Source organism: Gracilinanus agilis, chromosome 1, assembly GCF_016433145.1.
Source record: "Gracilinanus agilis isolate LMUSP501 chromosome 1, AgileGrace, whole genome shotgun sequence".
In the NCBI taxonomy this organism is placed as follows: Eukaryota; Metazoa; Chordata; class Mammalia; order Didelphimorphia; family Didelphidae; genus Gracilinanus; species Gracilinanus agilis.
Window position 1 is genome coordinate 612,478,272 of NC_058130.1, and position 16,908 is coordinate 612,495,179.

At 36.5% G+C, this 16,908-nt stretch overlaps 1 protein-coding gene across 3 annotated transcripts in view; it reads right to left on the bottom strand.

Moving 5' to 3' along the window:
• RIOK1 (RIO kinase 1) overlaps positions 1-16,908 on the bottom strand; it is a 46,997-nt gene that overhangs the window by 29,649 nt on the left and 440 nt on the right. Inside the window, exons 2-7 of one of the 3 annotated variants that reach the window (XM_044667880.1) lie at positions 15,468-15,480; positions 15,275-15,293; positions 10,711-10,889; positions 5,310-5,400; positions 4,502-4,571; positions 1,077-1,119 (exon numbers count right to left, since the gene is read on the bottom strand). In XM_044667880.1, the coding sequence (XP_044523815.1) occupies positions 1,077-1,119; positions 4,502-4,571; positions 5,310-5,400; positions 10,711-10,889; positions 15,275-15,293; positions 15,468-15,480 (415 nt within the window). Of the gene's footprint in view, positions 1-1,076; positions 1,120-4,501; positions 4,572-5,309; positions 5,401-10,710; positions 10,922-11,963; positions 12,152-15,274; positions 15,294-15,467; positions 15,481-16,908 lie in introns of those variants that run through there. The other 2 variants (XM_044667869.1, XM_044667891.1) reach the window with 2 other exon arrangements.

A 16,908-nucleotide genomic window follows, 5' to 3' on the forward strand; every position in this document is an offset into this window, starting at 1 on the left:
CTCTCAATCCACTGAGCTACCCAGCTGCCCCCCCAACAATATATTCTAAATGGATACATGTCCCTAATTTCAAAGATCTACCATTAAAAAAAAGAAAAAGAAAAACACATACACACACATATGTATGTATGTAAGTATAAAGGATATCCCAAGCTCTGAGGGGGGGGCGGTGTCAAAAAAATAAATTATGAAAAGATATAAAAGGTTCTCAAAAAAGGAATTAGAAACTAATAATTATATGAAAGAATGTTCCAAATCATTAATCAGAGAAATACAAATCAAAACAATTGAGATTTCAATTCATACCTTACTGAAAAGAACGGAAGTCAATGTTGGAAGAAGATGGGCACATCAGTACACTCAGTGGAACTGTGAATCTATTTAACCATTTTGAAAAGCAACTTGGAATTATAAAAATCAAGTAAGGAAAATTTTCGTACCATTTGACCAGAGATTCCACTAATAGACTCATATCACAAAAAAGGTCATCATGAAGAAGAAGATGCCTAAAGACACCAAAGTATTTATAGCAACACTCTTGATAATAGCAAAAAATTGGAAACAAAGATGTGAACTGACTGTGGAATAGCTAAACATTGTGGTACATGAATAAAATGGAATGTTACTATTCTGTGATGAAAAGGATAAATACACAGAGAAGCACTGAATGATTTACATGAAATGATACAGGAAGTAAGCAGAGCCAAGAAAACATACAAAATTATTACAATGTGAATAAGAATCACCCCCACACAAAAAAAATCAAAAGTGAGTGGCGCAAAATTGCAAAGAGCAAACATAGCTTCAAAATACATCTCTACTTCAGTTTCTGGAAGAGGTGGGAGGTACCCAAGTATTACACCCATTGAACATATTTTTAGAGTTTTGTGATATATTGATCGGTTTCGCTAATTTTGTTCTTTTAAAAATATCATTTATGATATAGGGTAGCCCTGCAGGAAGGGAAGAGGAGAGATACTGCATAAAATTTTAGGTTTTTTAAAAAGGTATAAATAAAAATTTATTTATAAAAAGAAAGAGCAGAATTATTCATTCAAAACATTTAAAAATTGTACCTGTTCGACAGTTGCTCTGTCTGCCTTATCTTTAACCCGATACCTAAACAAAAGCAAAAAAGATACATGAACATATATTTGATGCCATATATTATTTTTATATTTCAATGAAATAACAACTCAGTAAAAGAGGAGCACAAATAACTGCACTGTTTCATTAAAAAACCTAAGCAGTTTCTTTATCCAAGAGTGGGTCTCATGTTTCTCTCATTTCCAAGTTCTCTTCCTCACATGATACTGACCTTCTATTCCTTTTATTCCTAGCTCAGTTTGAATATGTCTGCCTTTTTTCTGTTTGCCTTCTCATATGTTCCCTTCACCATCATCCCCTCACAGAGAGCAGAGAGAAAGGACTGAACTTTGAGTCATAGGACCCCAGTGCTCATCCCAGCTGATACTCATTACCTGTGACCTTAAATTCTCTGGGACTTTATCTTGTCATTTCAAAAGTGAGATGGTTGAAATGAATGGTCTCTAAAGTCTCTTCCAGTTCTAGATAGAATCTTATGATCCTACAATGGCAGGAATTCCAGGAAAAAAGAAAAAAAGCTCAACCAAGAGAAATCTTGATTAATCTTTTTTTTTCTTTTCTTTATTTTTTAAAAACCCTTACCTTCTGTCTTAAAATCAATACTGTGTATTGGTTCTAAGGCAGAAGAGTGGTAAGGGCTTGGCAATAGGGGTTAAGGGTCACACAGCTGGGAAGTGTCTGAGGCCAGATTTGAACCTAGGACCTCCCATCTCTAAGCCTGGCTCTCAATCCACTGAGCCACCTAGCTGCCCCCAATTAATCTTTCTTAAAACAAAAAGCTTTAAGAAATCAAACAGCTAGAATTTGAAGACATATGAAGACTTTAAAAAAGTAAATAGTATTTAAAGTTATTAAGAGCAGGTGATTCTAATAAATGTTTGACTGACTGTAGTAGACACAATGGTAAACTTGGAAGTCATCAACAACAAAGTTCAGGTCCTGACACTACACCTTACCATCACTTCACTCATGAGTCTACTTTTCTCCTCTATAAAATTGGCATAATCCTTCTTGTCTCAACTTCCTAAGATTGTTATAAGGCTTCAAAAGAGAAAAAGTGTTCTGCAAACTTTCAAGTGCTATACAAGTCAAACACTATTCTTTAATTGATTTCAGAACTCTAGCACTTGATAAAAAAACAGAAAACTCAAGTTTTTCATTTCAGTTCATATTATCAACTACCTAAGATGTCAGTCTCTAATTTCCACTTCTAATTTCTTAAGATGAGTCTTTTCATTTGAAGAATAGAAGGAATATTGAGACATTAACTCAGAAAAACCTGCCTTCAAGCCTCAGGTCTGCTGCTAACTAGTAGTATGATCCATTGTTCTCCCAATCTCTTAATCTCTATTAGGCTTTGTCATCTGCAAAATGAGAACATACCGGGGCAGCTGGGTAGCTCAGTGGATTGAGAGCCAGGCCTAGAGACGGGAGGTCCTAGGTTCAAATCCGGCCTCAGACACTTCCCAGCTGTGTGACCCTGGGCAAGTCACTTGACCCCCATTGCCTACCCTTACCACTCTTCCACCTATAAGTCAATACACAGAAGTTAAGGGTTCAAAGTAAAAAAAAAAATAAAAAAAATAAAAAAAAAAAATGAGAACATACCTATTTCCTCTACTTCATGAGTTTATTATGAGGATTCAAAGCAATAAATTGCATAAATGCCTTCTTAAGGATAAAATGCTCCACATCAGTTATTATTACAGTCATTTATTTAATGAATAACAAGATTTATGAATTCATGTGTCGACTAGATCTTCTTTGTGAAATGCAGACATTTATAATGTAGACCTGCTTTCACTAAAAAACAATGGTCCTAAATCAAGGGTGACCCTCTTGTAATAATCAGCTTTAGAAATATAAATGTAAATAATTCTTCCTAGCCAAGATATTATCCAATATTTAGTGCTAAGGAGGATCCTAGAGCAAAAAGGGGCTTTTATAGATCATCTAATCCAACTCCTTCATTATACTGAGGAATGACGAAAAATGGACACCCGATGGTCCCTTACACCAGCAGTAAAGACTGTGTGATGACGAAGGCAGGAACTGTCTTTTGCCTTATGTATCCTTACATTCCCCCAAAGCTTAGAGTGCCTAGTATGTGATAGGCCCTTAATAAATGTTTATGGACTGAATAAGAATCAGGTTTTCTGATTCAAAAACCTCTATTCTTTCTAATACCACATTCTCACTGATTTTACCAATATATATGGCATATATATGGCACAAACTTGTGTAAACAAAAATGTACAAAAGGAAACAATTAGCAAATGCAATGAAAAGAAGAAAGAAAATGAAAGCCCTGAATTTAAGTGACTTGTCCAAGATGACACAGGTTAAATGAGGCAGTCAGGTAGAGCCTGAGCTTGGCAGCCTCAAGAGTCCAAATCCTGTCCCAGGCACTTATTAGCTATGTAGCCCTGGGCAGATCTCAACCTCTCTCTCTGCCTCAGTTTCCTTATTTGTAAAATAGATATAATATCACCTACTTCATAGGACTAAGTGTGATGATCAAATAAGAGAACAAAGGTGAAGGGCTTTGCAGATCTTAGAGGGCTATTTAATGCTAGCTATTACAGAGTTGGACTATATGAATACTGAGGTCCTTCCAACTCTAGACCTGTGATTGTTAATATGTAATTAAGGATACACCAAAACTGTATTATAAGAATTAATGAATTGTACACACACATTTCCTGGCCCTTATTCACTATATTCACATGATACCTGTATGAAAGATTGAAGACCTTTTTTTCAAACTAAAAGAAATTAATGAAGCACATAACTCATGAACACAAAACAATGGACTAAGTCCTAGGCAAAATATCTTTTTTATCTGCCTGGTTTCAAAGAATTTATGATCTAGATATTTAAGTTGGCACAGTCATATACTCCATAACTGAACTACAAATATAATAACTAATGAATTTGCTAACAGTTCTTCTTTAGTTGGACTAAATTCCAGTGCAAGTTATTCTGGCATCAATATATAAACAATAATACCAAGTTAATCTATTTTGAAAAGATAATATGAAGAAAAATATAAAATGGGACTTCCAGGTAGCACAGTAGATAGAGGATCAGGCCTGGAGTCAGGAAGGCTTGAATCCAAATCAAGCCTCAGATACTTCCTGTGTGACCCAGGGCAAGTCATTTAACCCCAAATGCCTAGCACCTACTGCTCCTCTGCCTTGGAATCCATACTTAGCATCAATTCTAAGAGAGAAGATGAGAAAGAAAAAAAAGAATGTGAATAGTAGAGTATTATCTCATAATTAAATTAATTTGGGGATGAGGAAAGAGATGGGAAGGAAGATGGAAAGATAAAGTTTCAGGAATTCAATAACTTTAACAATAAGCTCCTCAAAGAAGTCAAAATTTTACTTACATGTCCGCATCCTTTTGTCTAGTCTTTTCAGTGACTTTATTTATAACAGAATCAGCAAGATTTAGTTTATCTAAAAGAAAAATGAGAGATCAGTACTAAAAAATGTTTTAATTTAGGGGGGAAAAATATGCTTTTTGTCCCTGTGTCTGAAACTAATCAAACAATCCAAGATATCCTAGCTAAATGATCATATCTGTATCTGAATTCGCTAGACCTCCATAAACTAATTCACATTAGGCTACAAATATAAATAAAAATAAATGAACAGAATAGCTTGATTTCTAGGTTAACAGAAGAAATTCAATTTCTATTCAATGCTAAAACTGAAAGACTAGTGATAGCCAAAGGAAGCACTATTAACCTATTCCTGGAAGAAAAGCAAGATCATATAGCATTTTTCAAGGACACAGAAATAATCCAAAAATTCTTATCAGCATCCTAGCTAGGTATGTAAGCCAGTGAGGAGTTCAACAAGAGTTTGCAATTTTTTATTTAATACTGCTTAGCAGCATAATGTTTTAGAAAAAGCAGGCATGAAAGATAATAAAAATTGCACTCTAGTACTCTTGCATTCTCAGTATAGTTGCAAAAATCAAGCCTTTATTACTCCACTAAATCAGACTTTTATATTCATAAACTATAATATGTGAAGCTTTATTGTTTTAAAACTACATATGCTTCTACTATATCTGAGGAAATGGAAAAGGAGGGAAGATTCTTTCTGACTATCTTTAATTATAATTCAAGTCAATTCTCAGTAAGCAGTTAGGATCACTTAAATTCATCTCTTGGGAATTTACAAACTCACCTAGGTTAATTTTATTCTCAAATTTTCTTAAGGCTTTGTCTGCTGGAGTAGACATTTTTGATGAGTTGAAGTGGTTGGTCTGTCGGTTCACCTAGAAGAGGAAAACTTGCTCAAAACAAGCATAGTGGGATATTCAATTATTAGAATGCCCAGGCACTGCTTCAAAGCACTTACATTTTTGGCATACATATAGGAAGGGTAGTTAACCATCAAGGAACTTCTCTTAAGAATGTTTAAATCATGAGAAAGATTGAATGTAATATCTACAATGAGGATTTTAGATGATCAGAGGTTTTCATCTGTCCACATCATATTATATACCCTGACTACCATGAAGGAATTAGGAATTCAAGTTCTATAAGTTTTTATTTGAAGGTCTTATCTTTTAGAAAAGAGCATGGAACAACTAATCATTAGACATGGGGCAAGTGGGAAGGACCATTTTGTATAATGCCACCTAATTCAGGGCTGTACCAATAGCTTCAACCTTCTCTTGGTTATTTTTTTCAGTATTAACAAAGTTCAAGATTTCTCCATGCCTTCAGTAGTATGACCTCTTTCAGATACTTTATTTCACCCCTTTCTTTTAGGCATATCCCCATTACTTGTATATCAGATAGAAAAATATCTCTGTCTTCGAAACATTCACATCTTCCTAGTCTTACACCTTACTCCCTGCTCCATGCAATCCAATAACACAGGCCTCCTTGTTATTGCTCACATAAGACACACTGGCTCCCAATTCTTAGCATTTTCACTGGCTGTCTCCTATGCTTATAACTCTCTACTTCCTCATCTCTACCTCCACTGCCCTTCTTTCAAGTCTCACCTAGGGTCTCATTTTCTATTAAGAAACCTCTCCCAGTCTCCTTAATCTTAGACTCTTCCCTCTGAGACTAGCCCCAATTTTTCCTATATTTATTTGGTTTATACATAATTATTTGAATATTACCTCCTCCATTACACTTGTAAATTCTTTAAAAGCAGTGATTCCCCCTCACCCCCACCCCATTCTTTGTATCCTCATCACTTAGCTTCTTGACTGATTCACAACTGTATTGCTTCTATACATACTTGATCCATTCCAAACACTTTTCTGTTTTTGTTCTCATCTATTGCCATCACTACCTCTTCTGTAAGCACCTCAGAGATTGACTTTGGGACCCAAATAGATAATTTTTGCTTCTGTTTCCTTTTTAAGATGATGCACTCTTAATTTTGTCATCCTTCTTTGTAAGGATTTACAAGGCAGGTTTACACACTAATCTGATGTTGCCTTTAATAGTCATCTATCCTCACTAGGCAACTCAAGACACACGAGGACAGAGGCTCTCTTGGTCTCACTACTGTGTTAATTTTATACTGGTTAAACTTCTTGATGAAACTATAATGTTGTTTATGCCATCTCTGTTGTCTGTGAGACAAATATTAAAAATGGCCTGAGTCCTATGCAGCCTTATTCTGCTTCTACAATGGTGGCAGAGTGGTGATTTCCAAATCAAATCAACATATACTATATATTTGGTGACTAGTGGGGAAAAGGTGAGGCTGGAGAGAAATATGGGAATGCATGATTCAGGATAAAGAAATGAGAAACTAGAGACTTAAAAACTACATCAAAGCTTTATGCCTCTAAATCCATGAACACATTCTTTGAGGGAAAGAAAAGTAGTGGGCACTAGATATAGCAAGTATCAAATAATACCATAAAAGTGAAAGAGGCATTTTAGCAGAGAGGAAAATATATGTTATTCATGTGGGAACTATACTTGAAGCAGCTATCTGGGTATAGTCAGACCAGTAACTTAGAGCTAAGAGTAGAATTTAGGATGAGAGGGCATGGGGGTAGGAAAAAGCACTGAAAACTAAAGATATATGATATACAAATAAAACAATTTAACCATGTCAACGTGAAATCTGGATGCCTCAATTTACCCTTACCTTTGAGAAATCCCAGTGCCAAGTACCCCTATATTGATTTGAATGTTAAGCACCTTTTTGTTTTGGAGGCTTCTTTATTGGATGAAAGTTTCCTCTCCAGAAGTCCAGTTCCTGAGTTTGACCTTTGTCTTTAATTTGTTACTGCTGATTGTTCCCTAATATCATAGCTGCTGAATGTTAGGAGGTTTACAAACTTGTTTATGGTTAGTCTTGATAGGCTTCCCAAAAGGGTATAAGAGACTCTCCGTTTCAGTATCTCTTTGGAGTTGACACTTAACATGGTGTTCTCTCCCAGGGAGGAATGGGCATTGAGTTGTATTTTCTCTCCAAGGGGTATGATTCCAGAGTCCCAGAGCCTATGAACTCTGTGTGGTGACCAGAATATTTAACCATTATCCTTTCCTCCTGATTAAAGAGTGGGTTTTCAGAATACTTAATAGTTCTGTATTTATTTACAAGTTATCAACCCTAATTACTTAAACAAGTCATTGAAAGTGGGAATATACTTTGCTTCCCATTGCCACTTCCATACTCTTTCCCCTTACCATTCAACTAAGGTTGATGGCTTACCAAATGCCAACACAGCCAACATTTGCTCCCTTTCCTCCTATTCACATGCTGACAAATGGAGCTGGAGCAGAGCATGAATCTGTGCTGGTTGGGCTAGGTACAAATTTGTCATATAATCTCAACTAGGCCTTGGCTACAGTAAAACAACATTCCATTCCTCCTTAATTCATTCACTATCCCACTTTCCAAAGCAACTATTCCAAACCTCATATTCCCTCAATCCTCTCACAACACAAAATAATTGAGGCCCTTTACCAAGAGCTTCTCTTTTCCCCCTCCTCCTCATCTCACATCCTTCAGCATCTATTCTATCTCCTCCTTTACTGTGGCCTCACTCCTTGAAAACACTAACTCTTCTAAAGGTGCTCTTGATCTCAACTCCTGTCTTCTCTGGCAGAATAATCTCACTGTCATCCTTTCTTTTTCTCCCCCTCTACCTCTGCTTCCCTGCTGGCTATATATTTACTTCTGTCTACTTCATCCTTTAAAAAATTAGCTTTACTGGGAGCAGTTGCATGGATCAGTGGATTGGGAGCCAGGCCCAGAGACAGGAGATCCTGTGTTCAAATCTGGCCTCAGACACTTCCTAGCTGTTTTACCCTGGGCAAGTCACTTGGCCCCCATTGCCTAGCCCTTACCATTCTTCTGCCTTAGAACCAATTCGCAGTATTGATTCTAAGATGGAAGGTAAGGGTTTTAACAAAAAAATTAGCCTCAGCCCAACCATCATGCTAGATATTGTCCTGCCTCTTGCTTCCATTCCTCTCCTCTCATTCTCTTCTAACCCTATTCTATCTAATTTCTGACTTCAAATACTAACTAAGCAAGCAATTTACCTCTTTGGGTATTAGTTTCCTCTTCAGTAAATTATGTTAAGAGTAACCATCTACCTAAGAGTTTTGAGGATAAAATTAAATAATTGATGTAAAGCACTCTGCAAATGATAAAGCTATATAGATCCTAGCTATTTTGTCATCATTCAACTGAAGCTGCCCTCTTTAAAGTTACCAATGAGCTCATAATTACCAAATCTCTCATCTCATTCCTCTTTACCTCTCTATAGCACCTGACATTTTTGATGACTTCCCCATCCTAGATTCTCTCACCCTTCTAGATATTCATGACACTAATCTCTCATTTTTCTCCTATAATAAATTTATTATATGGTTTCTCTGCTAGTTCTTTTTCTATGTCATTCCCACTAACTATGGATCACATCAGTTTGTGATCTGTGATCACACAACCACTGGCCCTCAACTTTTTTTCCTGTATATTATCACCCTATCTGAAAATGATTCCCTGATACATATGTATCTAGCCCTAGCCTCTCTCATGAGCTATATTTTCATCTCTCTTGGACCCTTAAAATTTAATGTCCTCTAGGTACCTCAATTTCTACATGGTCAAAAGAAAAGACATTAGCCTCCCCTCCTAAAATACTTCTTCCAAATTCCCCTATACTGTTAGGGGAACCACCATCCTCTTGCTCACAACTTTGATTTTATTTCTGACTCTTTTATATCCCTCAGCAATACAATCTGTTGCCCAATCTTGTCATTTTCTACAAAATCTCTTATATGTCCTGCTCTCTCCACTCACAACTAGAACCCTAGTTCAGGTCTTCATTGCCTCTCCTGAACCTCTGCAATATCCTTTTTAATTGGTCTGCCTGCCTCAAGTCACCCCCCACCCCAATCTATCTTCTATTCAGCTGCCATGGTGATTATTCCAACTCAGAGCTATGACCATGTCAGTCACTTCCCACCACCCCCAAATCAAGGAGTTCCAAAGGCTTCCTATTGCCTCCAAGATCCAATAAGAAACTTCTCAGCAGGGCTCTCTCCAGTTACCAGAAGGTCTCTCTTGTCACAAAGGATAAATGAAAAAACAAGAAACATACTATTTAGTTCCCTATCTCTGCAAATAAAGGGAGGAAGTTTATTTTTAGATTATTTTATATATATAATATAAATGAAATTTATAAATATATGTAAACATAAATATATAAGTAAAATACATAATATATATTATACATTTACATATTTATCATTTTATAGCTCCATAATGATGGATTTTATTTTACAAAAATTAAATACATAGACCTTTCAAGGAGGAAGCCCCTCCTTTTCTACCCTCACCACTACATTTCAAAAATGGTAGCAGTATAGTTCATTAGCAAAAACACAGGTCTTGTAGTCAGGCCCTCCAACTTCAAATTCTACCTCTAGCTTTATTACTTGAGTGACCCAGGCCAACTTGTTCATCTCCCTTTATTTCCTCATCTGTAAAATGAGGAGTCTGGAATAGATGGTCTCTGAGGTCACTTCTAGTTCTAGACCTATAATCCAAGGTAAATATCACTTCACCTTTCAAAAAACAGAATAAAAACTGAATAGTGTGGGGAAAAAGAGAGCAAGTGTGGGTATGAAAGCTTGCATGTCTTATTATAGTCTGTAAATGAGTTGGCTTTGCTGAACTGTTTTTTCCTTTTGTTTCAAGGGAAGGTCATATTTGAAATGAATGAAATGTTAAAAACAAAATATATAGAGAAAAATGAATTGTGGCTTCAATAAGAAAAGGTCATTCAAGGAAAATGCTTTCTAGTTATTAAAGTTCTAGAGCAGAAGAAGGTGAGTGTATTTGGGCGGAAAGAAAATGACATCTTTATTTTCACTAACCTACAACTGAAATTTGTCATTTCCTTTTATCATGGTTCTAGACAACAAAACATTATTCTGAAAAAAACGGTCCACTGTCATCTGACAAAGCAGACTATGACATAAAAAAAGTTAACTGATCCTGTTTTAGAGCACTAGAGTGGATATGAAAGCTTGTATTGAGAAAATAGATACACAATAGAAAAGTGCGAAAAAATTCATTCATAAAATACCTGTGGGTTACTTCCTCCACTTGAAGAAGAGCCCTTGGTAAGTTTCCCAACTTCATCATCCCAGTCCCAGTCATCACCATCATCATTATAATCTTCATATTCTTCAAAATCATCTTCCTGAATTTCTTCATCAAACTCATTCAAAGTCTGATGAGAATTTTCAGATACAGCTTGCTCATCTTTGTTTGTTTCCAGGCTGACCATACTCCCACTAAAAAACAGCAATGTTTCTGATAGTGTTATATACAATCTAAGATAATTGGATACAAATGCCATAGGTATGTGAATCTTGTGAATCCCAGTAATTTAAGGAATCTGAATATCCACTGAATAAGACATTTTAATCCAAAGAAATAAAAACTTAACCAATATTAATTTTTTAAAATGACATCTGTTAAACCTTAAAAAATGCAAGCTTAACTCAGGGTGCAGGTTTAGATATATATATTCTTTAGACCTGGCCTTGGCAGAAATTTATTTTGTTTCACTATGCATATTATTACAAGAGTTCTGTTTTTCTCCTTTTTTCCCTTGGGAGAAGGGAAGATGATGTAGGTGAAAGAAAAAAAAAACACAACTGAAAAAGAAAATTTAATATATTGTTCAAAAAGGGCACAGAATAGTATATTTTAAGATATTTGGAATGAATGTAAGACTTCTGTGTTTATGACCACAATGCAACTGTATGCATATTAATGAAATATCAATGTAACCTTGAAAATGACACAAAAATTATGCCAAAAAAAATGAAATGATGATAGAGAGCTCAAGATGAGATAAATATGCTACCTACCTCCTGATGGATAAAAGATGGACTCGGTGTAGAATGAGTGAATATGCAGGATGTCTCAAAAGTCCTGGTGCAGTTTTTAAATTGCACGATGACTTTTGGGACATCTTGTATTTTCTGGACAAGTCCAATGATGGAGGTTGTTTTACTTGACTAAGCATATTTATTTTAATGGATGAGGGTGGAGAATAGAATGGAAGAGGAAAATACTTTTTTTCTTCGAATAAATTTAACTAAAGGTTAATGCAAGTGAAACACTTGAAATGATATGCTTTGATCACAAAGATACTTAATCCAAAACACTGAAGAGAGTAGGATTGCAAGATTCTGGGCTCTGAAAGACATCAAAGTGCGGCTCAGTACTGCAGGTGCAAGTAGCCACTTACAGCTGAGGCAGGAGCAGGGAGGGAAAGAATGAAAGAGGAGACGGAGTCCGAGTAGCACGCCACATGACTTTTCTTACCTGTCTGAAGAGTCGGCATCATCAAACTGCCCGGGGACAGCTCGGCTCATGAGCTGTTCCCGGTAGTTCATATCGGAAGCAGAGGGTGCTCGCCCACCGGGCCAGACTGGGGCGGGGGCGGGAGGGGCGATAGTGGTAGTTCCAGGCTCCCCCGTTCCGATGGTACTAGCGCCACTCCCCCGAGAACACCAAGGGCCGCGTGGTCACAGGTTCACCCGATTCTTTGGCCCAGGTTGCGTCCTCTCCACGTAGAAAACTGAGCGGATGGAATTCACACNGAGAAATCCCAGTGCCAAGTACCCCTATATTGATTTGAATGTTAAGCACCTTTTTGTTTTGGAGGCTTCTTTATTGGATGAAAGTTTCCTCTCCAGAAGTCCAGTTCCTGAGTTTGACCTTTGTCTTTAATTTGTTACTGCTGATTGTTCCCTAATATCATAGCTGCTGAATGTTAGGAGGTTTACAAACTTGTTTATGGTTAGTCTTGATAGGCTTCCCAAAAGGGTATAAGAGACTCTCCGTTTCAGTATCTCTTTGGAGTTGACACTTAACATGGTGTTCTCTCCCAGGGAGGAATGGGCATTGAGTTGTATTTTCTCTCCAAGGGGTATGATTCCAGAGTCCCAGAGCCTATGAACTCTGTGTGGTGACCAGAATATTTAACCATTATCCTTTCCTCCTGATTAAAGAGTGGGTTTTCAGAATACTTAATAGTTCTGTATTTATTTACAAGTTATCAACCCTAATTACTTAAACAAGTCATTGAAAGTGGGAATATACTTTGCTTCCCATTGCCACTTCCATACTCTTTCCCCTTACCATTCAACTAAGGTTGATGGCTTACCAAATGCCAACACAGCCAACATTTGCTCCCTTTCCTCCTATTCACATGCTGACAAATGGAGCTGGAGCAGAGCATGAATCTGTGCTGGTTGGGCTAGGTACAAATTTGTCATATAATCTCAACTAGGCCTTGGCTACAGTAAAACAACATTCCATTCCTCCTTAATTCATTCACTATCCCACTTTCCAAAGCAACTATTCCAAACCTCATATTCCCTCAATCCTCTCACAACACAAAATAATTGAGGCCCTTTACCAAGAGCTTCTCTTTTCCCCCTCCTCCTCATCTCACATCCTTCAGCATCTATTCTATCTCCTCCTTTACTGTGGCCTCACTCCTTGAAAACACTAACTCTTCTAAAGGTGCTCTTGATCTCAACTCCTGTCTTCTCTGGCAGAATAATCTCACTGTCATCCTTTCTTTTTCTCCCCCTCTACCTCTGCTTCCCTGCTGGCTATATATTTACTTCTGTCTACTTCATCCTTTAAAAAATTAGCTTTACTGGGAGCAGTTGCATGGATCAGTGGATTGGGAGCCAGGCCCAGAGACAGGAGATCCTGTGTTCAAATCTGGCCTCAGACACTTCCTAGCTGTTTTACCCTGGGCAAGTCACTTGGCCCCCATTGCCTAGCCCTTACCATTCTTCTGCCTTAGAACCAATTCGCAGTATTGATTCTAAGATGGAAGGTAAGGGTTTTAACAAAAAAATTAGCCTCAGCCCAACCATCATGCTAGATATTGTCCTGCCTCTTGCTTCCATTCCTCTCCTCTCATTCTCTTCTAACCCTATTCTATCTAATTTCTGACTTCAAATACTAACTAAGCAAGCAATTTACCTCTTTGGGTATTAGTTTCCTCTTCAGTAAATTATGTTAAGAGTAACCATCTACCTAAGAGTTTTGAGGATAAAATTAAATAATTGATGTAAAGCACTCTGCAAATGATAAAGCTATATAGATCCTAGCTATTTTGTCATCATTCAACTGAAGCTGCCCTCTTTAAAGTTACCAATGAGCTCATAATTACCAAATCTCTCATCTCATTCCTCTTTACCTCTCTATAGCACCTGACATTTTTGATGACTTCCCCATCCTAGATTCTCTCACCCTTCTAGATATTCATGACACTAATCTCTCATTTTTCTCCTATAATAAATTTATTATATGGTTTCTCTGCTAGTTCTTTTTCTATGTCATTCCCACTAACTATGGATCACATCAGTTTGTGATCTGTGATCACACAACCACTGGCCCTCAACTTTTTTTCCTGTATATTATCACCCTATCTGAAAATGATTCCCTGATACATATGTATCTAGCCCTAGCCTCTCTCATGAGCTATATTTTCATCTCTCTTGGACCCTTAAAATTTAATGTCCTCTAGGTACCTCAATTTCTACATGGTCAAAAGAAAAGACATTAGCCTCCCCTCCTAAAATACTTCTTCCAAATTCCCCTATACTGTTAGGGGAACCACCATCCTCTTGCTCACAACTTTGATTTTATTTCTGACTCTTTTATATCCCTCAGCAATACAATCTGTTGCCCAATCTTGTCATTTTCTACAAAATCTCTTATATGTCCTGCTCTCTCCACTCACAACTAGAACCCTAGTTCAGGTCTTCATTGCCTCTCCTGAACCTCTGCAATATCCTTTTTAATTGGTCTGCCTGCCTCAAGTCACCCCCCACCCCAATCTATCTTCTATTCAGCTGCCATGGTGATTATTCCAACTCAGAGCTATGACCATGTCAGTCACTTCCCACCACCCCCAAATCAAGGAGTTCCAAAGGCTTCCTATTGCCTCCAAGATCCAATAAGAAACTTCTCAGCAGGGCTCTCTCCAGTTACCAGAAGGTCTCTCTTGTCACAAAGGATAAATGAAAAAACAAGAAACATACTATTTAGTTCCCTATCTCTGCAAATAAAGGGAGGAAGTTTATTTTTAGATTATTTTATATATATAATATAAATGAAATTTATAAATATATGTAAACATAAATATATAAGTAAAATACATAATATATATTATACATTTACATATTTATCATTTTATAGCTCCATAATGATGGATTTTATTTTACAAAAATTAAATACATAGACCTTTCAAGGAGGAAGCCCCTCCTTTTCTACCCTCACCACTACATTTCAAAAATGGTAGCAGTATAGTTCATTAGCAAAAACACAGGTCTTGTAGTCAGGCCCTCCAACTTCAAATTCTACCTCTAGCTTTATTACTTGAGTGACCCAGGCCAACTTGTTCATCTCCCTTTATTTCCTCATCTGTAAAATGAGGAGTCTGGAATAGATGGTCTCTGAGGTCACTTCTAGTTCTAGACCTATAATCCAAGGTAAATATCACTTCACCTTTCAAAAAACAGAATAAAAACTGAATAGTGTGGGGAAAAAGAGAGCAAGTGTGGGTATGAAAGCTTGCATGTCTTATTATAGTCTGTAAATGAGTTGGCTTTGCTGAACTGTTTTTTCCTTTTGTTTCAAGGGAAGGTCATATTTGAAATGAATGAAATGTTAAAAACAAAATATATAGAGAAAAATGAATTGTGGCTTCAATAAGAAAAGGTCATTCAAGGAAAATGCTTTCTAGTTATTAAAGTTCTAGAGCAGAAGAAGGTGAGTGTATTTGGGCGGAAAGAAAATGACATCTTTATTTTCACTAACCTACAACTGAAATTTGTCATTTCCTTTTATCATGGTTCTAGACAACAAAACATTATTCTGAAAAAAACGGTCCACTGTCATCTGACAAAGCAGACTATGACATAAAAAAAGTTAACTGATCCTGTTTTAGAGCACTAGAGTGGATATGAAAGCTTGTATTGAGAAAATAGATACACAATAGAAAAGTGCGAAAAAATTCATTCATAAAATACCTGTGGGTTACTTCCTCCACTTGAAGAAGAGCCCTTGGTAAGTTTCCCAACTTCATCATCCCAGTCCCAGTCATCACCATCATCATTATAATCTTCATATTCTTCAAAATCATCTTCCTGAATTTCTTCATCAAACTCATTCAAAGTCTGATGAGAATTTTCAGATACAGCTTGCTCATCTTTGTTTGTTTCCAGGCTGACCATACTCCCACTAAAAAACAGCAATGTTTCTGATAGTGTTATATACAATCTAAGATAATTGGATACAAATGCCATAGGTATGTGAATCTTGTGAATCCCAGTAATTTAAGGAATCTGAATATCCACTGAATAAGACATTTTAATCCAAAGAAATAAAAACTTAACCAATATTAATTTTTTAAAATGACATCTGTTAAACCTTAAAAAATGCAAGCTTAACTCAGGGTGCAGGTTTAGATATATATATTCTTTAGACCTGGCCTTGGCAGAAATTTATTTTGTTTCACTATGCATATTATTACAAGAGTTCTGTTTTTCTCCTTTTTTCCCTTGGGAGAAGGGAAGATGATGTAGGTGAAAGAAAAAAAAAACACAACTGAAAAAGAAAATTTAATATATTGTTCAAAAAGGGCACAGAATAGTATATTTTAAGATATTTGGAATGAATGTAAGACTTCTGTGTTTATGACCACAATGCAACTGTATGCATATTAATGAAATATCAATGTAACCTTGAAAATGACACAAAAATTATGCCAAAAAAAATGAAATGATGATAGAGAGCTCAAGATGAGATAAATATGCTACCTACCTCCTGATGGATAAAAGATGGACTCGGTGTAGAATGAGTGAATATGCAGGATGTCTCAAAAGTCCTGGTGCAGTTTTTAAATTGCACGATGACTTTTGGGACATCTTGTATTTTCTGGACAAGTCCAATGATGGAGGTTGTTTTACTTGACTAAGCATATTTATTTTAATGGATGAGGGTGGAGAATAGAATGGAAGAGGAAAATACTTTTTTTCTTCGAATAAATTTAACTAAAGGTTAATGCAAGTGAAACACTTGAAATGATATGCTTTGATCACAAAGATACTTAATCCAAAACACTGAAGAGAGTAGGATTGCAAGATTCTGGGCTCTGAAAGACATCAAAGTGCGGCTCAGTACTGCAGGTGCAAGTAGCCACTTACAGCTGAGGCAGGAGCAGGGAGGGAAAGAATGAAAG